Raw genomic sequence first — 23,169 nt, forward strand, 5'->3', positions numbered from 1 at the left:
TCGCCAGCCCGCCCACCGTCCAGCGGCGGCGCGGCCCATGCGGCTGGGGGCGGAGGCCGGATCCGGCGCGGGCTGGGCGTCTCAGGGGCGGCCGGCGGCCCGGCGAGGTGAGGGGGCGGCGGCGGGGCCCGGCCCAGCCCGGTGATTGGCCGCCGACTGAGGGCCGCCGGGCGGCCGGCGGCGGCGGGGCGGGGAAGAGCCGGCGGAGCCTTCCTCGTGCGGAGCCGGGAAGATGCTGCTGTCCCTGGTGCTCCACATGTACTCGATGTGCTGCGTGCTGCCGGCCGCCGTGCTCCTGGGCACGGCTCCCACCTACGTGCTGGCCTGGGGGGCCTGGCGGCTGCTCTCCGCCTTCCTGCCCTCGCGCTTCTACCAGGCGGTGGACGACCGGCTCTACTGCATCTATCAGAGCATGGTGCTTTTCTTCTTCGAGAACTACACCGGCGTGCAGGTGAGGCCCCGCCCGCCGCACCTGCCGCCCCTCCCTGCGTCTGGGGCCCTGGGGGGTCGCAGGCGCATCCCCCAGCTGCCACCCACCCAGCGTCCGTCCAGCTATGTAGCCTCGCTCCGCCGTGGCGGGCAGATCCGGCCCCGGGAACACGTGCCATTACGCCGTCCTCCCACCGTGGGGGCAGTTTCACGTTCTCGCTTAGGGTTTGGCCAGGTGCTTCCTTGCGGGTACTCCAGGATTACTAGGTAGCTGCGGTAACGCTGCTCTGCGGCCCCAAGCGGGATCCACCGCCCGCCCTCGCCCTCTCTTGCAACTGCCTGTCTTGATGCTGGGAGAAGTAGGTGCAGATGAACGTTTAAATAGGGCAAGCAGTTGACAGCTTCTGGCGTTTGGTCTAAGAAGATGGTAGTGGTTGAACTGAACAGTGCGCTTTTAAAAATCGGAGACCTTTTCTTGAAACAGATTGGTGTTACTGTTTGGGCGAGAAGTACAACTTTGTTTTGCATTCTTCCGCAGTACAAGTGAAAGCTGGGCAAGGAAATTAATCCATTTGTTACTGTAGAAGCCTTACCAGAGATAAAATTCTTGCCAACTTAGACGAGGCTTCCATGTGTGGCTAATCTTTTGTCTGCTTACTTTCTGTTATTTTCTTTCTCTATAGAGATTGGATTTGTAGATTAAATTTGTAAAACAAACAAAAGTAGAAGGCCCTTTTAACTCCATTTAATTATTTGAAGTCTCTTACACAGGAATAACCGTTGTGTTTTCCTTCTCTTCTCCAATTTGAAAAAAAAAAAAAAGAGAGCTTAATTCTTGGTTTTCCTTATATTCAGTTAGTCCTCTTCTTTTCTTTTCTTGGTGGGGACGGGTTGGAGTGAATGGGATGGCATTATTTTGTCTTTTTGTCTTTTTTTTTTTCCCCTAGAGCAGCTGCTTTCACCCTTTTGTCCACCAGCTACCATTTTGAATTTATAGTTGCATTGCTGTTGATTCCTGATGACTCTATGCGTTTGCCCCAGTTGGAGGTTTGGGGGAAGGGAACTAGAAGGCAGGGACTGTGTTTAAATCAGTATCTATAAGTGTTTCCTAGGAAAGAAAGAAAGATCGCTTTTCCAGATACTGGTTTCCTGATAATTGACTTTTTCAATGGGCCACATTTAAAATTTTCACTAATTCAGACCAGTCATTTCCCCACTCTGTTCTTACCTCACCACGTTTGTCTAAATGTATGGTTTTATCATGATAAGTATTTAATTTCACATCATATGACAACTGGCCTGGGCTAGGATACAGGATCAGAATATACGACAGTCATTTACCTCTTAGAAGAGTAATTCTACCTATGGCGGGTTTTAAAATTTTCGTTAAAAGCATATAATATGTCCCATGCAATGTAACATATACCATTGAAGTAATTTGTGTTTAGCGAGTTTCTTATTTTAAAAAAATGACTGTAAAATTTCACAGTATTTCTCAAATTGTGTATCTTACCTTATATTTGTTCCGTATAGACCTCCAATTTATTGTTTGAGTTCTCAGCACATGGTTTTTAAAAAGTTTAATCTGATGATGATCAACGGACACTCAGTTCTAGGATTCCTAACAAACTTCATCAAGGAACCTGCGTGAAATAAAACTTTGAATTATAATTGAGGGCCATCAGGCATCCTTTTATAAATACATGAAGAACCAGTATTCAGTTATAATCTTCTAAATATCAGAATTCATTTTTCTTTATTAAAAAATTTTTTTTTGTTGCTCTTTCCCCTCCTTCTACTGGAATACAACAAAAACTGATCATTGATATTTGCAGGCCAAAATATCTAGTGATATTTATTTCTAGGCATATGCAACATGCCTCGTCATTAACACCCTCTAAATATTTTAGTCACCATTTTCTTCCTGCTGAAATCAGTACTTTAAAATATATTTTACACTAATGGCTCTGTCTGCTAATCCCCACTTCCCCAAATGCTAACATGATACATTATAACAATCAAAAGTAAAATTTGATATAAAATAAATTTAGTTTTTCAGCTGACCTGCTTCAAGTATAAATTAGTTCAAATAACACTGAAAGAAAAACATAGAATTTAAGTCTAAGATTTTAACGTTTTATATATATAATGTGTTCAGTTAGAATACCCTTAACTTCTCTAATAATTTATACACTTACTTGAAAGATTGTTTCAGTTTCCTCAGAAACCCTCAAGGCCTTCATGTCTAGCGGCCATTTATAACTAGTTCTATCTTTTGATAGCACTGTATCCTGAAAAATAGTCCTAAACTCTTAATGAATTAAATTTGTATTCTGTATCTTGTTGAAAAAGCAGCTAAACTGTTGTATTTGAATGAAACATGTTTATTTAGAATCAGAGAAGGGACCTCACAAGTCCAACACCTTTTTTTTTCAAGTCTGGATTCTTTCTGCATTTCTGCTAAAATGTTGCCCAGATTCTTCTCAAATATCAGTAGTTCTAGATAGAATATAAATTGTTGCTTGTATCCTTACTTTTTTTTTTCCTCTGCTTATTTATCATTCATGTTAAGACCTTTAAAGACCTTCCTACAGTTTAACTGGGAGTAACAGAGCCAGGGAGATCTGGATGTGCTTCTGGGTTTGCTTAAGTAAAATGACACAAACCTTTAAGAGGAAATTAAACATTTCTCAATCAAATGTGATTCCAGTCTAACACAATTTAAGTCTGGCCAGGGAATAGACTTGTAAGAAACTCTTAGAGAAATGTAATTAGAACCTTGTTTCTATACTTTCTATAAACATAAATCCTGGACTGCGTAAGACAGTTATTTTAGTTTGCATTTGTGCAAGATTTTTAAAAATATCTTATTTTTCTGTTATGAGTCACAGGTACAATAAAATATTCAAACACTGCAAAAATATATTGAGAAAGTTAAAGTTCCCCTTACCTACACACACCTTTCCTAGGCCTGCAACAGTTTGGTGTGTAACTTTGGATTTCTGCCAAGAGCTTTTATATAAATGTATGAATTGTGGGAAGACTCCTTCTCCATTAAATTAACTTCTTGGATGGGTTTTATAGTAACACTAAATATACCATAACCTATGGGGACACCTCTGTGCCATTGTTATGGAAAGCAAAAGAAAATATGACTCTCTATACACAATTTACTTTCCCTCTTTCGTAAATTTGTCTAATTTTGTAGAACTGAATACATTGAGAGTGGGCTCTTCTTAAATGGAATTATAAGTTAATTTTTCCTTTGATATTTTCTCATTTTATTATAGTTTCTTAAACAGGTTAATATTAGTAGTTAGACGATCCAAAACTAAGTAGTAACGTCTCAGAACCCGCTCTTTATTCACTCATCTGATATTGGAGTGTGCCCTGAATTCCAGGTCCTGTGCTGGACTATATGGGATGGAATGAAGAAAAACATAGACAAGGTCCCTGCCCTCAGGGAACTCACATTCTAGTGGGACACAAAATATAAGTACTCTGTGACTTTGTTAACCTAGTGGGTAGAGGTTGGGGCTTTGGGGAAATGTCCCTGAGCAAGTAACATATGCATTGAGCTCTGAAAAGGGCCAGTTTGGGAAGTATTTGTAGTAATCTAGGTGAGAGATTATGGTCAGAGTCGTGGAAAGAGTGGGCACGGAGAGAATGGAAAAAATCCCAGAAGTATTTTAAGGTAGCTGATGGGGCTTTGTAATTGGATACGGAGTGGAAAGGAGAGGATTGTGTTAGCAACACACCTAGCATTTAGTGAGCGCTGACTGTGTGCCAGGTACTGTTGTCTTATGTGAGTCATCTCATCCTTACCAGATAGGTGCTGTTTTTCCCATTTTACAGATTAGAGAACTAAGGCACCCGGAGTTCACACTTGTAATGGTCAAGCCAGGATTTAGTCCAAGGCAGTCTAGCTTCAGGGTCCATTTTCCAAAGATGCTTTGCTAGGTGGTGTGGTTACATTTGTTGAGAGAACAGCCCCACTCTCAAGGTGTGCCTTCTAGGAGTGCCTTCTACTGTAACTGGCAAACCGTTACAGTAGAGGATAATACTGAAAGTGGAGTGTTTGTGTTTATTAGCTCCTAAGCATGGCATTCAAGGCTGTCTGAATTCTTCCCTGGCCAGCTTTCCCATTCACTGATTTCACCGTAGCCCAACTACTGCTTCCTCACCAGTCCCTCCCCTAAATTACCAGTGCATTCTCAAGAATGTGCTTTTAGACTCCTCTGTACACTTCCTTCCAACTCGGGCAGCTTTTCCTCATCTGTCATGATCTCACCCCGTCTCCATGTCAGGATCACTTATATGTAATATTAACATAGCATTAGCTTATTTTAATATATATGTTATCCCCTTTACAAGATTGTAGCCCCACGGAGGTGGCAATAAAGTGGAGAGTGACTTGCCTTGATTGTTCCCTTTTTACAAAAGGGCAGAGCACTCTGCAGGGAACAGTGGTCTGTGTTTCTGTGGAAATGTGGATGAGAATCTCACTTTTAAGGCATGGGGGCTCTTGAATGGCCCTCTAGTTGACAAGTTTTGATCTAACAGGGTCAACAGGTGGACTGAGTCAATTTGCTTTCTTTACTTAATAGATGGGGGAGAAAACATGCACTCTACCCACAGAAGTAAGACTGAGAATAAGGTCAGAGACCTTATAAAAGAGGGGATTCTGGAACAGCTAGCAATGCAGAGAAGGCTTTGTTTACTTGTCAGTAAAAACCTGTACTTTTTGCAATTTTTAAAGGTAAGCAATTCTGTAAGCTTTGTTTCCTCTGCTTCTTTGCACGGTCTAGCAGTGAAAACCCCAAATAAGCAAGTGTTGCATGGGGATTTAGAGGGCTGTATGTGTGTGTAAGTGTAAGTGATAGTTGGAAGCAGAAAGAAATGAGGCGGGTGGTACCTGGAAAGGGGAGTTATGTTAAGTGCTAACCACATGTGAGGCACTAGCATTTCCATTGATAAATTAGTCTCTACTCTCAGCACACAGTTTAGCAGTTAGAGGTCAGTTTTTTAAAATATATTTATTTATTTATTTGGTTGTGCCAGGTCTTAGTTGCGGCTCGTGGGCTCCTTTAGTTGTGGCTCATGGGCTCCTTAGTTGCGACACATGGGCTCCTTAGTTGCGGCATGCATGTGAGATCTAGTTCCCTAGCCAGGGATCGAACCCGGGCCCCCTGCATTGGGAGCGCTGAGTCTTAACCATTGCACCACCAGGGAAGTACCCTTTTTTTTTTTTAACTGAAGGTATAATGAGATGTTACAAAATGACAAAATGAGCAAAGAGCTGAGGAAATAACAGGAGTACTACAACTGAATGCAAGTGGTTGCTTAACTGAGGGGAGGTATGTGAATATAAGGAAATGATTCTTCCACGTTAGATGCGATGCACTGAATGCCAGCTCTTCGTGTGCTTACATGTTGCTTTGCTCTCATTCTTAATTTGTATTTTTCTGTAGGAAAGTGTTTTATGCCAGTTTTTCGCAAGTTTCTTATCTCCTTGTGGTTAATGTTCAAAGTGAAAGAATTGCATAAGCTTCTAATTTATGGGAAGCCTCATTTGACATTTGTTATTTGGAATTTTTGCAGATAATAATTTTGTTGTAGTCAAAAGATTTTTGGATCTTGGGTGAGAAACCTGGGTGTAATTCCTAGTTCTTTGCTGTTCTCTGTCAGCTTGAATAAATCAACTTTTCAGCTCAGCATTCTCATTCTTAAATGGAATACTTATTGTCATGTTATTTTGTGAAGACTAAATGAGATAATATGTGAAACTGCTGAGCTCAGTGACATCATAGATGCTCAGGAAAAACACGCCCTGTAAATGAGGACAATACAGAGAGACAGATATGACGAATGTGTAAAAGGAGGCTTGTGATTTGTATGGTTCCATTTAAATGTTGCATAATAATTATTTCTGTGTACTGATTATTAGACAAATGACTATGTTTATATTTTAACATTGTTTCGGAGGGGTATCATACTTTTCCTATTCAGGGAAAGGTTTCAAATTGGGCAGAAAAAGACCATAGTTTTGTGTGTATTACGGTGGAAGTCTTGTACTTGATCTTGAAGTGATATATTTCATTGGCACAGAAATACATTTAAAAATCATTTCAAATAATTATAAACGTCATAGAGTGTAAATTGTATCTGCAAACTTATTTATGCTGCAATTCTTTATGGCTGCATTTGTACGTAATCAGAGACCTTTTTTTAAGGAAGAGAAATTATATAGATGTTTCTCCTATCCATTCACCATTTAACACGATTTTGAGTAAACAATCTGACTTTGTTGGATAATAATAATAATAAGAGCAGCAGCTAACATTTTGGGGGACAGTTCCTATGATACAGGAGTTGTGGCAGGTAGCTTACGTGGTCTTGTTTATCTCACCACACCTATGGTGAGTAGTTACCATTATTACATTCACTCTACAGGTAAGGAAAAATAGGCATGGGGAGGTTAGGGACTTCTGCTGCAGTTCACGTAGTTGGCGAGGGGATGGACTAGTGCTCAGGTCCGAGGCTCAGTTTAAACCCAGGGTTTCTGCCCGGGCCCTTAGTGACTGGTGTGCTGTGCATAGAGGAGATAGAGCTGTCTGTAGCTGGGCCCGCAGATCAAACTGACAAGGCCAGATCCGCAGGAGAAGAGGCACACAGATTTAACGGATGTTGATACTTTACGTGTAGTTTAATATTTTACACGCTAGGGTTTTTACTGGCCCCTCTCAGAAAAGAAGGGGAAACTAAAAGAGGCGGTTAGAGTCAGCACAAGGCAGTAACCTGCGGAGGCACAGCTAGGTGCAGGAAAGGTGGGTTTGGGCTCCTAGGGCTGGTACGTTGTGGGAAGGTCCCTAGGAAATGTATGGTAGATAAGGACTGTTAAGTAAGGCTTGCTGACTCATCTCGGTGCTGTCTCTGATTTTCCTGGTCCTCTAGGAAGGAACAGCTTTACGAGTGTTTTTGATGTCACCGTTACAAAGTGAAGTTTAGGCCTTCTTTAGGCGGAAAAGGGGAGGGCGGAGAGCTGTGTGTGCTGCTTCTCAGTTGCCCTCAGCTCAAAATAATCCTCATGTCAAAGTGGCATGTTTTGGGGTGGCGTGTTCTGATCCTCTTCTACAGCATCATCTGTATCTAAGGACAGTGAAAGAAGTTTTTTAAAAAAAATTTCAATGTGCATGTGGAAAGGAAATGAATATTATTGAGATAAATAATATCTCAATTTTTTTTTCTTTTTTTGAAGAGGAAGAATACTGTACCTTATGTACCCAAGGCGGTGTTGGTTAGATAGTCCACTGTGTTAGACATGTGATTACTTCAGATTCCATTTTACCACGTCTTCTCAGGATACAAAAGAGGGAGTCTTCAAGTAGTTTATCAGATCATGGGAGCAAATTAAAAACAAGGTGAAGATGCGAGCCATGTGAGAAGAGAGTGTCTACATTTAAATCCAAGTCTTCTGAAAGGCGCTTTGTGCAAGATAAACAAGCTTGTTTGACTAAAGCAGAATTGTAACTAGTGTGTCAGTCGCAATGAAGATAATCATTCAAAGAGCATTTTTACTGAATTAATAAAATGAAGAGAGAACATTGTTATTTTTCTCTAGAGGGACTTTACATGAGTGTTTTAAAAACGGAGGACCCCCAACTTGAACAATTATGATGACTTAAAATTACTTAGAGAATGAGGAAGAGCCAAAAAGCCGTGTTTTTCACGTGGCTTGTTTGAAGGAACAAATTACCTGCCGGAAAGTGGTTGTAATTTGAAATACATGTACTAGAAGATTCACAGAATAGTGCCTTTAAAACGTCACTGGTGCATTTAAAGTATTTGTTTATTCCCCGCCTCTTTACTGTTGAAAATGAGGTATAGCTTATCCACTTGTGAAAAATAAACGTGCAGTTTCTTGATTCAGTGAACATCTATCTGTTGAAAAGCATTTGAGTGCTGGGCTCTGGGTCGAACAAGGATGCAGTCCTTGCCCCTGAGGAGCCTGTGGGCCTTGAGGGGGATGTGATGTGAGTTGGAAATAAGGATGCACAGCGTGACCGGGTTCCTTGTAATGCAAAAGGGGGAGAGATTAATTCTGAGGTCTGGGTTAGAAGGCAGGGGGGCTTTGTGAGGAGGTAAACAAGCGGAAAAGCTGATCTAAGATGACTACAATGAGAGAGCGCAGGGGGCTTTTAGGTAATCAGAGTCGTTTAAGAATTTATTTGTAGGGGCATTTTGTAAGTTATTATTAAATTTTAAATTCAGAAAACACTACAGTTATCTTATTAATTATATACTTGTTAGTAAGATAGTAGTAACTGTCTTATTAAGTATTTTGAGAATCTGTACTCTTAAATGAAAACTTTTACTTGCCCTCCATGTTAGTAAATTTAAAAGCAAATAACCTTTTCACTTCAATGAACAGAAGAAGTTTGATAATTTTAAGTTAGAGTGCAATGCTTTTCCATTGAAGCCTCGGAAATAAATTAAGTGAAGGGCCTTAAAAACTGCATATATGTGGTACATAAACATTGTAGCCATGCATTCCTTTCTTTGGATAATCAACATTTATTTGAAGTACTTAATAATTTGCGTCTATTGCAATAAGATTTGCAGTTCATCATTTCATTTACTTTGCTTTTAGAGCTTGTAAATTTTTAAATATGAAGGGCTGTTCCTTGTAACTTTTTATTTCTGTTGAATTCCAAACAAGTGATAATGACAAATAAAAAAGAAACAACTTAAGAGGCAATCAATCCAAATATCTACGTTGAGATCCTAAATTATGTTATGTCAGAGGCTTACCATCTTCTTTTGCATCTTAATTGGAAATAGCTTTTATTTCAGCAAGATGCATACTGAAAAATAAACTTTAATAAGTATGAACTATGTATGTATTATTTTCCCTTCAATGGCTAGGAATTAAGATTTTGTTCCTTTCACATTTTGCCCATCTGTTTTGCCCACCAGAATTCATTACTTATCTTACTTTCTCTAGATAACCACTGAAGATCTATTTTTAAACACTGGGCATGTTTAACTTTGTTACTGAGATAAGCTAAATATAGAAAATGTCGATTGTTTGGAAGCCATTTAGGGATAGGGAAAATTAGTGAGTTTTACAGGGATTGCAGAGATGGCTTTCCTGCAAAGCTTTTCAGTTCATGTTTGTGTCTGTAAACAAAGTGGAAAACTGTGGCATTTTAAAGCCAGCGTGGTATGTAGTATATGGACTAAGCCCAAGTAGTGGAGGTGTGGCATCTTAAACTGGTGGTGCCCATTAACTGATCATGGGTCACTGAACAAGGCAACTTGGTGGTTCTGTGCCTCAGCCTGCTAAAGTGTGAAATCAGAGAGCCGGACCAGATAGCGGCCAGACGTTGTTCTGGTGGCAATGCATGTACTGATTATATTCACCGTTGGGAATTGTTTGTCATGACATTAGATGACTGTGCTTATTTTTGTGGTTTCCTTTTCACCCTCAACATGCTTGTTTTATTTTAAAGTGGGATATATTGGGTTTTATGGGAGATAAAGTTTGCAGCGCTATGTTTTCTGTATGATTGACACTGTAAATCCTGTGAGACATGCCCATTATTTAAATTTTTTAAAAAATAGCTCTTTATTGGAGTAGAATTGCTTCACAGTACTGGGTTAGTTTCTGTTGCACAACAAAGCGAATCAGCCATATGCATACACGTGTCCCCATATCCCCTCCCTCTTGAGCCTCCCTCCCACCCTCCCTATGCCACCCCTCTAGGTCATCCCAAAGCACCGAGGAGATCTCCCTGTGCCATGCTGCTGCTTCCCACCAGCCAACTATTTTACATTCGTTAGTGTATATATGTCCATGCTACTCTCACTTCTCCCCAGCTTCGCCCTCTCACCCCATGTCCTCAAGTCCATTCTCTATGTCTACCTCTTTATTCCTGCCCTGCAACTAGGTTCATCAATACCATCTTTTTTTAGATTCCATATATACGTGTTAGCATAAGGTATTTGTTTTTCTCTTTCTGACTTGCTTCACTCTGTATGACAGACTCTAGGTCCATCCACCTCACTACAAATAACTCAATTTCATTTCTTTTTATGGCTGAGTAATATTCCATTGTATATATGTGCCATATCTTCTTTATCCATTCATCTGTCAATGGACACTTAGGTTGGTTCCATGTCCGGGCTATTGTAAATAGTGCTGCAGTGAACATTGTGGTACATGACACTTTTTGAATTATGGTTTTCTCAGGGTGTATGCCCAGTAGTGGGATTGCTGGGTCATATGGTAGTTCTATTTTTAGTTTTTTAAGGAACCTCCATACTGTTCTCCATAGTGGCTGTATCAGTTTACATTCCCACCAACAGTGCAAGAGGGTTCCCTTTTCTCCACACCCTTGCTGTCATTTATTGTTTCTCGATTTTTTGACAATGGCCATTCTGACTGATGTGAGGTAATACCTCATTGTAGTTTTGACTTGCATTTCTCTAATAATTAGTGATGTTGATCTTCCGCCCATTTTTTTAACTGGATTGTTTGTTTTTTTGATATTGAGCTCCATGAGCTGTTTGTATATTTTGGAGATTAATCTTTTGTTGTTTCATTTGCAAATGTTTTCTCCCATTCTGAAGGTTGTCTTTTTGTCTTGTTTATGGTTTCCTTTGCTGTACAAGAGCTTTTAAGTTTAATTAAGTCCCATTTGTTTATTTTTGTTTTTATTTCCTACTCTAGGAGGTGGGTCAAAGAAGATCTTGCTGTGGTTTATGTCACAGAGCGTTTTCCTCTAAAAGTTTTATAGTGTCTGGTCTTACATTTAAGTCTTTAATCCATTTGGAGTTTATGTTTGTGTATGGTGTTAGGTAGTGTTCTAATTTCATTCTTTGACATGTAGCTGTCCAGTTTTCCCAGCACCACTTATTGAAGAGGCTGTCTTTTCTCCACTGCATGCTCTTGCCTCCTTTTTCGTAAATTAGGTGCCCATATGTGCGTGGGTTTATCTCTGGCCATTCTATCCTGTACCACTGATCTGTATTTCTGTTTTTGTGCTAGTACTGTACTGTCTTGATTGCTGTAGCTTTCTGGTATAGTTTGAAGTTGGGGAACCTGATTCCTCTAGCTCCCTTTTTCTTTCTCAAAATTGCTTTGGCTATTCGGGGTCTTTTGTGTTTCCATACGAATTGTTAAATTTTTTGTTCTAATTCTGTGAAGAATGCCATTGATAGTTTGACGGGGATTTCATTGAACCTGTATATTGCTTTGGGTAGTATAGTCATTTTCACGATACTGATTCTTCCAGTCCAAGAGCATGATAAAATTTTCCATCTGTTTATGTCATCTTTGATCTCTTTCATCAGTGTTTTATAGTTTTCTGAGTACAAGTCTTTCGCCTCCTTAGGCAGGTTTATTCCTAGGTATTTTATTCTTTTTGTTGCAGTGGTAAATGGGAGTGTTTCCTTAATTTCTCCTTCTGATTTTTCGTTGTTGGTGTATAGGAATGCTAGAGATTTCTGTGCATTAATTTTGTATCCTGCAGCCTTACCAAATTCATTGATTAGTTCCAGTAGTTTTCTGGTGGTATCTTTAGGATTCTCTTTGTATAGTATCATGTCATAGGCAAACAGTACAGTTTTACTTCTTCTTTTCCAATTTGTATTTCTTTTTCTTCTCTGATTGCTGTGGTTAGGACTTCCAAAACTATGTTGAATAAGAGTGGTGAGAGTGGACATCCTTGTCTTGTTCCTGATCTTAGTGGAAATGCTTTCAGGTTTTCACCATTGAGCATGATGCTTCCTGTGGGTTTGTCATATATGGCCTTTATTATGTTGAGGAAAGTTCCCTCTATGCCTACTTTCTGCAGGGTTTTTATCATACATGGGTGTTGAATTTTGTCGAAAGCTTTCCCTGCATCTATTGAGATGATCATATGGTTTTTATTCCTTGATTTGTTAATATGGTGTATCACATTGATTGATTTGCATATATTGACGAATCCTTGCATCCCTGGGATAAACCCCACTTGATCATGGTGTATGATCCTTAGTGTGCTGTTGGATTCTGTTTGCTAGTATTTTGTTCAGGATTTTTGCATCTATGTTCATCAGTGATATTGGTCTATAATTTTCTTTTTTTGTGATATCTTTTTCTGGTTTTGGTAGCAGGGTGATGGTGGCTTCGTAGAATGAATTTGGGAGTGTTTCTCCCTTTGCAGTTTTTTGGGAGAGTTTGAGAAGGATAGGTGTTAGCTCTTCTCTAAGTGTTTGATAGAATTCACCTGTGAAGCCATCTGGTCCTGGACTTCTGTTTTTTGGAAGATTTTAAATTACGGTTTCAATTTCATTACTTGTGATAGGTCTGTTTATATTTTCTAATTCTTCCTGGTTCAGTCTTGGAAAGTTGTGCCTTTCCAAGAATTTGTGCATTTCTTCATGGTTGTCCATTTTATTGGTATATAGTTGTTTGTAGCAGTCTCGTATAATCCTTTGTATTTCTGCAGTGTCAAGTGTGATTTCTCCGTTTTCATTTCTAATTTGATTGATTTGCGTTGTCTCCCTTTTTTCTTGATGAGTCTGGCTTTATCTTCTCAAAGAACCAGCTTTTATTGATCTTTGCTATTGTTTTCTTCATTTCTATTTCATTTATTTCTGCTCTGATTTTTATGATTTCTTTCCTTCTATTGACTTTAGGTTTTCTTTGTTCTTCTTTTTCTAGTTGTTTTAAATGTAGGGTTAGATTGTTTCTTTGAGACTTTTCTTGTTTCTTGAGGTGAGATTGTATTGCTATAAACTTCCCTCTTAGAACTGCTTATGCTGTGTCCCATCAGTTTTGGGTTGTCGTGGTTTTGTTGTCATTTGTTTCTATGTATTTTTTAATTTCTTCTTTGATTTCTTCAGTGGTCTCTTGGTTATTTAGTAGTGCACTGTTTAGCCTCCATGTATTTGTGGTTTTTTACAGTTTTTTTCCTGTAAACTGATTTCCAGTCTCATAGCATTGTGGTCAGAAAAGATGCTTGATATGATTTCAATTTTCTTAAATTTTCTAAGGCTTGATTTATGACCCAGGATGTGATCTATCCTGGAGAATGTTCCATGTGCACTTGAGAAGAAAGTGTATTCTGCCACTTTTGGGTGGAATGTTCTATAAATATCAATTAGATCTATCTGGTCTATTGTGTCATTTAAAGCTTGTGCTTCTTTATTTATTTTCATTTTGGATGATCTGTCCATTGGTGAAAGTGGGGTGTTAAAGTCCCCTACTGTTATTGTGTTGCTGTCGATTTCTTCTTTCATGGTTGTTAGCATTTGCCTTATGTATTGAGGTGCTCCTTTGTTAGGTGCATAAACATTTATAATTGTTATATCTTCTTGGGTTGATCCTTTGATCATTATATAGTGTCCCTCCTTACCTCTTGTAACAGTCTTTATTTTGAAGTCTGTTTTATCTGATATGACTATTGCTACTCCAGCTTTCTTTTGATTTCCATTTGCATGGAATGTCTTTTTCCATCCCCTCAATTTCAGTCTGTATGTGTCCCTAGGTCTGAAGTGGGTCTCTTGTACACAGCATATAGATGGGTCTTGTTTTTGTAACCATTCAGCCAGTCTGTGTCTTTTGGTTGGAGCATTTAGTCCATTTACATTCAAGGTTATTATCGATATGTGTGTTCCTATTACCATTTTCTTAGTTGTTTTGGGTTTGTTTTTGTGGGTCTTTTTCTTCTCTTGTGTTTCCCGGCTTAGAGAAGTTTCTTTAGCATTTCTTGTAAAGCTGGTTTGGTGGTGCTGAATTCTCTTAGTTTTTGCTTGTCTGAAAAGCTTTTGACTCCTCCATCGAATATGAATGAGATCTTTGCTGGGTAGAGTAATCTTGGTTGTAGGTTTTTCTCTTTCATCACCTTAAGTGTATCCTGCCACTCCCTTCTGGCCTGCAGAGTTTCCACTGAAACATCAGCTGATAACCTTATGGGGATTCCTTTGTATGGTATTTTTTGTCTTTCCCTTGCTGCTTTTAATATTTTTTCTTGGAATTTAATTTTTGTTATTTTGATTAATATGTGTCTTGGTGTGTTTTTCCTAGAGTTTATCCTGTATGGGACTCTGCTTCCTGGCCTTGGGTGACTATTTCCTTTCCCACGTTAGGGACGTTTTCAACTATAATGTCTTCAAATATTTTCTCAGATCCTTTCTTTTGCTCTTCTTCTTCTGGGACCCCTATAATTCGAATGTTGGCACATTTAGTGTTGTCCCAGAGGTCTCTGAGATAGTCTTCAGTTCTTTTCATTCTTTTTTCTTTATTCTGCTCCTCGGCAGTTATTTCCACCATTTTGTCTTCCAGCTCACTTATTTGTCTTCTGTTTCAGTTATTCTGTTATTGATTCTTTCTAGTGTATTTTTCATTTCAGTTATTGTGTTCTTCATATCTGTTTTTTTGTTCTTTAGTTCTTCTAGATCTTTGTTAAACATTTCTTATATTTTCTCAATCCATGCCTCCATTCTGTTTCAGAGATTCTGGATCATCTTTACTATCATTACTCTGAATTCTTTTTTATGTAGATTGCCTGTTTCCTCTTCATTTATTTGGTCTTGTAGGTTTTTACCCTGCTCCTTCATCTGTGACATATTTTTTTTGCCATCTCTCTCTCTTTTTTTTTTTTAATGAGTGGGGCTGTGTTCCTGTCTTACTGGTTGTTTGGCCTGAGGTTTCCTACACTGGGGTTTGTAGGCTGTTGGATAGGGCTGGTTCTTGGTGCTGAGATGAGGACCTCCATGAGACCTCACTCTGATGAATATTCCCTGGCGTCTGAGGTTCTCTGTTAGTCCGGTGGTTCAGACTCAGAGCTCCCACCGCAGGAGCTCTGGTCCGACAAGGGGCTCGTGAACCAAGATCCCGCAAGGCATCTGAGGCAGCAAAAAAACCCAAAAAACAAAAAAACAATAAAAAAATAGCAAAGTAAAAAATAAAATTAGACTAGGAAACTAACAGGTATGTTAGGAAGAATATAAAAATAAAAATATAGCTGAATCAACAACCGGAAGGTACATTAGTACCACAATAGTAAAAAAGAGGAGGAGGGAAAAGAAAAAAAGGGGGCGGGGGGGGGAGACCTTGGCTGTGGAGGGCGGGGCCTAAGCAGGGGCAAGCTTTGGGTGGTGGGTGGGGTCAATGCTCAGGACCCACAGGGCTGGAAAAGGCCCTGGGGGCTGTGGGCAGTGGGGCTTGAGCTCAAGAAACAAAGGGGCCCAGGCGCGCCCCCCATCCCTGGTCTCAGAGGGCAGGGGACCTCACCTGGGAGCCCAGCAGGCTTCCTGGGCTCCAGTGGGCGGGGCAAACACCCTCCTCTCCTGCTCCTTCGGTCTGGGAGGGCCCCTTCCACCTGCCTCTCCTGATCTGCCCGGCCTCCAACCTATGCCCCCAAGGACCTATGCAGCCTGGAGGGGGCTTTGGAGGGCAGGGGATCGGCCTGGGAGCTCACCCATTGTTTAAATTTTTAGTTTATTTTTCAAAAATATAAAATTATACATATTTAAGGTGTTCAATGTGATGTTTTGATATACGTATGCATTATGAAATGATTACCACAATGAAACTTTAAAAAATGCCTTTTAATAGCTTGTATGCCATTTACCTTCAAAGGCTGTAGTCTCTAAATGAAGCTCAGAGCAAGAAATGGGAAGGAGAGTCTCCTAGTGGTTCAAGTTCTGTCTTCAGCCTGGGGGCAGGCAGGTCTCCAAAGAGTGGTATTCAGATTGAATCCGTTAAACCACAGCCTTCCATTGTGAATGTCTCATCCACGGAAGTCAAGCCAGAAATACTCTGTGGTGTAGCTGCAGTACTTTAAACCCAGCGCGTGCCACCCAGTGGTCTCAAAGCAATTCTGGCTCGTTGGTAGGAAGGGGTATTGCTCACACACCAGGGCTGCAATTTTAACCCTGCGTGGATCAAGTCATTGATTTCGTCCTTTTGTTTTGGCGCTGATAAGCTTTCTTAATGAAAAACTATTGAGGAGAAATCTAAACTCATATTACCTGCATCGCACTGTATAGTTTTCTGGGGAAGATATAAGAAATCTCAGTCTGAGTCCCTGGTCTCCAGAACTTTGTCATCTAACTCCGTTTATCTACCGAGAGGTTGGCTTAATGTCTTTTTCTTTGTTCTGTTGTTAAGATATAAATGAGTAGTGGTGTGATCAAAAGATAATCTCTGTGGCTATCTAAAAAGATTGCCATAATCTTGAATAATCTGTGATGACAAGATACAGAAACAAAAACGCCCTGAATAAAAAAATACCACTGGTTAGGAGTCATTTCGTTTGAAGTCTTTAAAAATGTACTTCTAATTTCTTTAAATAATTTATTATGAAATATTTGAGACAGAGAGAACTACAGAAAGATTCATATAAGGAGCATCTGTGTACCCACCACCCAGCTAAAGAAAGGAAGCACGACAGCTGGAGTTGCAGCCTGCTGTGAACACCCCGCCCTGTTGTGCAGCTTCCCCTTCCTAGAAGCCACTGATCCTGAACTCCTTGTGCTCTGTGTAGAGATGTAAAGAGTCCCAATCATGGGACCAAGTTTCCCCGTTACTTACAGAATAAAGTTTTCATCTTTAGCTTGGTAGTCAGAAGACTGTACGTTCTGGTTCAGATCTCCTCCGGTCCGCCTGCACCCCTCACCGTCTCTAGGTGCAGCCTGGGTGTGCCGGCAGCCTGCCAGGTGCACCCTTACTGGCCTCAGATGCTGCTGCTTCCATTCCTTTGTTCCTCTCTTCATGAACATCCCTTCCTTCACCTTCTCTGCTGAAACCGCACCTAATGAATGCTACTACTGCCTGCAGTTGACAGTTCTTTAAAATAGACTGTATTTTCATAATATTTGCATTATGTCTCATCACAGTTATTGTATGCACGCCTGTCTCTTCCACCGCACTGTAGACTCTTTGAAGGACGCCGTACCTTATGAACAGTGTTTCCGATGTTGTAAGCAGTCAGTAAAAACTCAGGAGGATACTGATCATTGCTTTACTTTATGACCATTAACCTGCCCTGCGCTCAACTGCTTTATAGACATGTGCTGTTTATGGTCTCTGAGACTCCTAAGAGAAGTCTAGTGGTTGTTAATCATGGATGGGACTATTCATGACATCACGTATTTGTCAATTTTTTGACATTGTCATATTTTGTATGTTACAGTAGTACATGTTTTAAAATATCAAAGTAATGTCTCTCTTTATTTTATCTTTTAGATATTGCTGTATGGAGATTTGCCAAAAAACAAAGAAAATATAATATATTTGGCAAATCATCAAAGCACAGGTTTGTATTTCATTTGCATGAAACAGGTTTCTCTACACACAGTAGGAAAGTAATTCAAAGTAATGTTCTGATATTTTTAAATGGATTTGTTGGTGGTGGTAAAACATGAATTTTCAATGCAGATATTATATGTGACCTCGTATTTTTGTGATTTTAGTTTTTTGGAAAATCAGGAATGTGAAAGCTATGAATTTTCCTTTTCCCTCTGCTGGGTGTATATAAGCTATTTTCTTTGCTTTTTTTCTCTTTCTTTGAATATTCTTCCTTTTTAAGTCTTGTTCTTAGAAGTGGAATTTGTGGATCATACTGTATAAACATTTTATATTTTTGATTGTTAAGCTGCAGAAAGGTTGTACTGACTTGTGAGTACTCATTTCCTTGAACACAGTATTAATTACAAATGTCTGCAGTTCCTTTTGCTTCTTCAAATGTTTGGGTTTAATTATATCTTACTCTTCTATCAGAGGAATCACAGAAGACCCTGCTCTCCAGTGTAGCGCAGTATATACGTTAAATTAGCTTAAGGTACTTAAAAAAAACACTTTTTATATTGAAATAATTGTAGATTCACAAGGATTTACAAAAATACTATGTAGAGTCCATTGACTCCACCAAGTTTGTCCCAATGACGGCATCTTATACAGTAACCAAACTAAGAAATTAACAGTGGTTAAGGTACTTTTCAGTTCTCCAAATAATTCAGTCCAAGAAACATCCCACTTCATATTTTTTCAAAGCTGTAACTGCTTTTGATACACACTTCCTAAATTCTCTTTTTATTACTTTAAAAAATGTAGTACCCAGAAGTTCAAAGCTAAAAACAAGCTGATGAATGGTAACACCTGATTGAGAAAACACTAATGCCTATGGCTGTCCTTTATCTTCCTCCTGTCAGCTGTGTTTCTTCACGGTTACTTTTATTACTACGTATACCTTCTGGAAGGTAAAGAAAGGTAAAGAAGTTGAGGTGCATCTTTCTCAACTTGTTACTGATTACACTCAGTTTTCTAGGTCAAGAGCTGATGCTCTGGAGGGTGAGTAGGAATTTGAGGTATCTGTATTTCCCTGGCTTTGTTACCATGACTGCTAAGACTATTTGATTTAATTCCATTTGACTTTAGCAAAGCAACCAGCCCTGTGGTCAGGGTCTACTTCTAACTCTGACCTATAAAGCAGCCTGACTTTCTCTTTATTTTGACTGTTTCTCCAGTCATATCGGGCTTTTTACTGCTAGCACAGTCTTGCTATTCCTGTTCTGCTGCTGATGGCATATGTCTACCAGGGTTCCAATATCCAAATAAAAAGGATTTGTGGGTCTAGGGCAGGGAGTGGCTCATGATAGCCCAATTTCCTTTATATTGAGCCCCTGGTTAATTTCATTTAGCGTTTTCTTTCTGTTTAAAGAATTCTCTCTTAAAATTTCTTGTTCAGGTTCCATGCCAACTTTCCTTTTTCCAGGTTTCAATGGAAACAGTGTTCTGCTAACAGAGCTTTGGTACTAGCACGAACCTGTGGAATAAGTACTCCCTGAACATTCCTGGAGGTGGGAGTAGTAGCAATAAAAATAATAATACAAAAATTATAGCCACTGCTGTCATTTGTGTGCTTACTATATGTTGGCCTTTATATCCAGAGTGAGGACTTCTGGGAAAACATTTGGAAGGACACAGAGTTTTCACGATTCTGTGTTTGGACCTGGAAGGGTAAAATGGGAAGTGTGAGCTCCTTAGCCAACCCACGGCTGACGTGAAAACGTTACCTGTCTCATCACAGAGAACCAGTCTGCATTCCCGTCCTCACCCGACCTCTGAGTGCCTGGACTTTTAGTACCGGCCCCGTACCAGTCCGTCGTTCGGGGTTAAGAAGGTTGCTTTTTGAATGCTTTAAAAAATCCATAATTTAGGAACATAACTAGATAGTGACTTTAAATTACTTTAGAATTATAGGCTTCAGTTAGAATATGATAGAAGATACGTAGCCTTTTCCCAGAAAAATGGGCACATAAAACTTTGCCTAGAGTTTGAGGTTCCAGAGGCCCCTAAAACTTATCCAGGGACATGGCTCGTTGGCCTGCTATGTCTAGGTACCCCTTTTAAAACCCTTTTGAGGTATTAAAAACCACAACCGAGTAATCTAAAAATGTCAGTAGCAGAAAGAACATGTCAAGGACTGCTGTTCAGCTTAGGCTTCCTTGCTCTCCCTCTGCGAGGCCTGCCAGAATACAAGAGTCTTTCCTTGGCCGGGCAGCCAAAGAATTGGCATTTGAATTCGTCCCTCTGGTCCCCTGTTTTCACTTGATGTGCCCTTGCTGCCTCTGCATTCTTAGTCTCTGTTAACTTATTTATCTCCAGAGTCAGCAAGGCTGCAGTGACCACTATTCCTTCCTCTCGGCCTTCTTTAGCTCTCTGCTTTGGACACTCTGTAACTTTTTAATCTCACAAAGGTTCCCTTTTCTTGGTTTAGGTGACATTTGTCTTGACTAACAACATGTATGGTGAGGTCTGGGCTGTGGAGTCAGACCCCAATTCATAAGCTATTCTGCAATAGGCTGTGTGACTGTGGGCAAATGACTTAGCCTCTCTGAGCCTTATTGGTCAGGTGTGAGTCATGTCTACTGGTCAAGGCTTTTAGGCAGTTTCCATAGGCTAGCTCGTAATCTCACAGAGAGCCCGGCTCACACGGGCAGCGAACAGTAGGGGTGATGATGATGACAGCTAATCCCGAGGGCACGCCGGATCCGTGTTAGGTGAGTGCTCACATGCAGGGTCTCCTTCAGACCGCGCTATGCCCTTATGAGTTGGGAGCTGTTGTTACCTGATAGCACAGATGAAAACGCTGTCATCTTCTCTTGCTGCCTCTCCTCACTGCCCTCCCCTCCTCTCTTCCCAGTTAATGGGAACAACGGCTTGGGCCGGATCGCCATAGAAGAATTCTTACACAGCTGCATTTCTTGATCTCATGCCAGAACACAAAATGTGTGAATAGTTATTATAAAGGTAATACATTAGCATCTCAGCCGTCAGTAACTCAGCTGTAGTCTAGTGTCTCCTATCTGAAACCTAGTTGAGAATTTTAAAAAGTAAAAAAGATAATTGAGTAGCAAAAATTGATGGCACAAAGCTTGTGTCTTTTGACTCCTAAATTAGTTCTTAAAATTTTTCCACTAAATATTTCAGAAATCTAAGGGTATAGCCAGGACAGTGCATTACAACATGACATACTTTGTAAATTTTACACTTTCTCTTATAAGTTATTGGAAGATGTATCCTAGGCTACCATATAACCATGTGTGTTTTAATATAAAAATGAATTTTCAAATTCTTCCACATTTTAAAAAATGATTGTTTCAGGAAAAGATACCAAATCTTGTTTTTAGCCTTGTATCCCAAATATGTTCCAGAATATACTGTAGCCTGGAAACCATACGCTAAGTTCTCAGAATTTATTGAGTCTGTTTACTTTTACATTAGGTATATTTATAACATTAGCTTGATTATTTAGTTTCCAAGACATGGTTAGAAAGAAATGTGTTTCTCAGTGACTGTTTAATTGATCTGAATTACAGGGAAGGGGATAGGGAGAGGGCTTCTATAGGGAGGTAAATATTTTAGAGAAAAGTGATAATTGATAGTTCCATAGAGTAGGTGTCGCCAACTGATAGACACCACTGGTGGGGATCATTTACTACAGGGGAAAATCTTTGCATCACTCTATTTAAAGGAGCCATAATAGCAATTATAGATGTAATCATTGTACCTCTTAAATCATCAAGAAAGAGTTAATTATGAATGATAAAAAAGATTAAAAAGAAAGATTTATAATAATTGATAAAACATTTTTGCAAAAGGATAATTTTTAATGTTTAACTTGGCTAATATACTTCTTTAGGATATTCTGTCCAGTATGGTGCATTGCCTAAAGAATATCACACAGCTAAGAGTTAATCTTCCTGTAATCCTGTGGAAAACTGTCCCTTTTGGTTGAAATTTTATTGTTACTCCGTTATTTTCTTGGTTTTTATTTCCTACCGGGTTTTTATTTTTTAAAAAAAAAAAAATTTCCTCTCGAATTTGCTCCTTTTGTTTTCATGTCCCTGGCCCTGAATACACTTGTGATCCGATGACTGAATCCTTTCACAGCTTCTTATTAATTTTTTTTTCAAGTATCCCATCTTCAAGTTCATCTGTAGATACGAGAAAAGTCTCCCTCACATTTCATTTTTATCATTTTCATTCTTATGAAGAAATAGGGTAGTTGGCAGCCATTTATTTTCAAATCCAGATCTCTCTGGTCCTCCAGACCCATTACCATTTGCTGGCTTAACTTCATTTTATTTCCTCTTGATCTCTTTAAATCATCTCTTCTGTTTGCCATCTTCTGTACAGTTTGCTGGTCTCCGGTCCTTTGCTTTGGCGGGAAGGCTAGTCCCAAGGAAGGGCTACTTCTGTTCAGAATTTGTTCTGCTCGAAAGATCAGTTAACAACCTATTTCTTCTTATAGGTTTTCTGAGTTTTTTGTTGGCACCTCACTCGTGCCTTCTTATTTTTGTGTTTTTTTGAACTTTTAGTCATATCTATGGAATTAGAGTTATTAGCAGCCTGGCTACGTGTCCTTTGATTATGTAAAGAACACATATGTGCCCAGCATAGTTGTAAGCTTTGAGAGATCTTTCTTTTGAATTCCATTATAACCTATTATTGTGTCCTGAAAGTCATTGGTCAAGATAAAATGTCCTTGCCTCTTGTTGAACATATTGGTATATACAGAATATTTACTTCCACGTGACAGCTTCATTTAGCCATTTTTTTGCTTATAATTTCATGTTTTCTAGACGTCAAGAATGAGAGAAGCCTGTTTTATTTTGTTCATGCTGCTTTTGGATTACTCTGATGGTTTGTGACTTTTGCATTTTATCCGTGAGACGAGAAGCTTTTCAAGAACCGTAAAAACAAAAACCAACAAAAAACAAATCTAAAAAACTCCACAGAATTTATATTTTGCAAATGTCTGAGGTTGTTTTATAGTAATTTAACAATTCTAACCCTAATATTTTTCAAAGCATATCCTCATACAGTCTTGTGAAGAGGCATTTTGTGTTTCTGTGGAGGGGATGCTGGAGTTCACCCGGGGCCGCTTATGCACTAATTGATTCTGTCTTTGCAGTTGACTGGATTGTTGCTGATATTTTGGCCATCAGGCAGAACGCTCTCGGACATGTGCGCTATGTGCTGAAAGATGGGCTCAAATGGCTTCCACTGTATGGGTGTTATTTTTCTCAGGTAACTTTCCCATGCTTCTTTCTTTATATATATGTAGCTTATGAAAATTTTAGATTTTAAAATTTTACATACATTTAATATGAATGTATGAGTTTTTTTGGTTTATTTTTATGGGTTTAATAGTTTATTCTAAATTAACATGATTTTGTCTG

The 23,169-nt window shown here is 39.5% G+C and overlaps 1 protein-coding gene across 1 annotated transcript in view; it reads left to right on the forward strand.

Moving 5' to 3' along the window:
• Positions 1 to 228: 228 nt before the first annotated feature.
• The window catches only part of AGPAT5 (1-acylglycerol-3-phosphate O-acyltransferase 5), a 59,780-nt gene continuing 36,839 nt past the window's right edge, over positions 229 to 23,169 (forward strand). Inside the window, exons 1-3 of the mRNA XM_065900004.1 lie at positions 229 to 451; positions 17,669 to 17,738; positions 22,902 to 23,017. Of these exons, the coding sequence (XP_065756076.1) occupies positions 233 to 451; positions 17,669 to 17,738; positions 22,902 to 23,017 (405 nt within the window). The 5' untranslated portion in view covers positions 229 to 232. The remainder of the gene's footprint in view (positions 452 to 17,668; positions 17,739 to 22,901; positions 23,018 to 23,169) is intronic.

Source organism: Phocoena phocoena, chromosome 21 (assembly GCF_963924675.1).
Source record: "Phocoena phocoena chromosome 21, mPhoPho1.1, whole genome shotgun sequence".
NCBI lineage: Eukaryota > Metazoa > Chordata > Mammalia > Artiodactyla > Phocoenidae > Phocoena > Phocoena phocoena.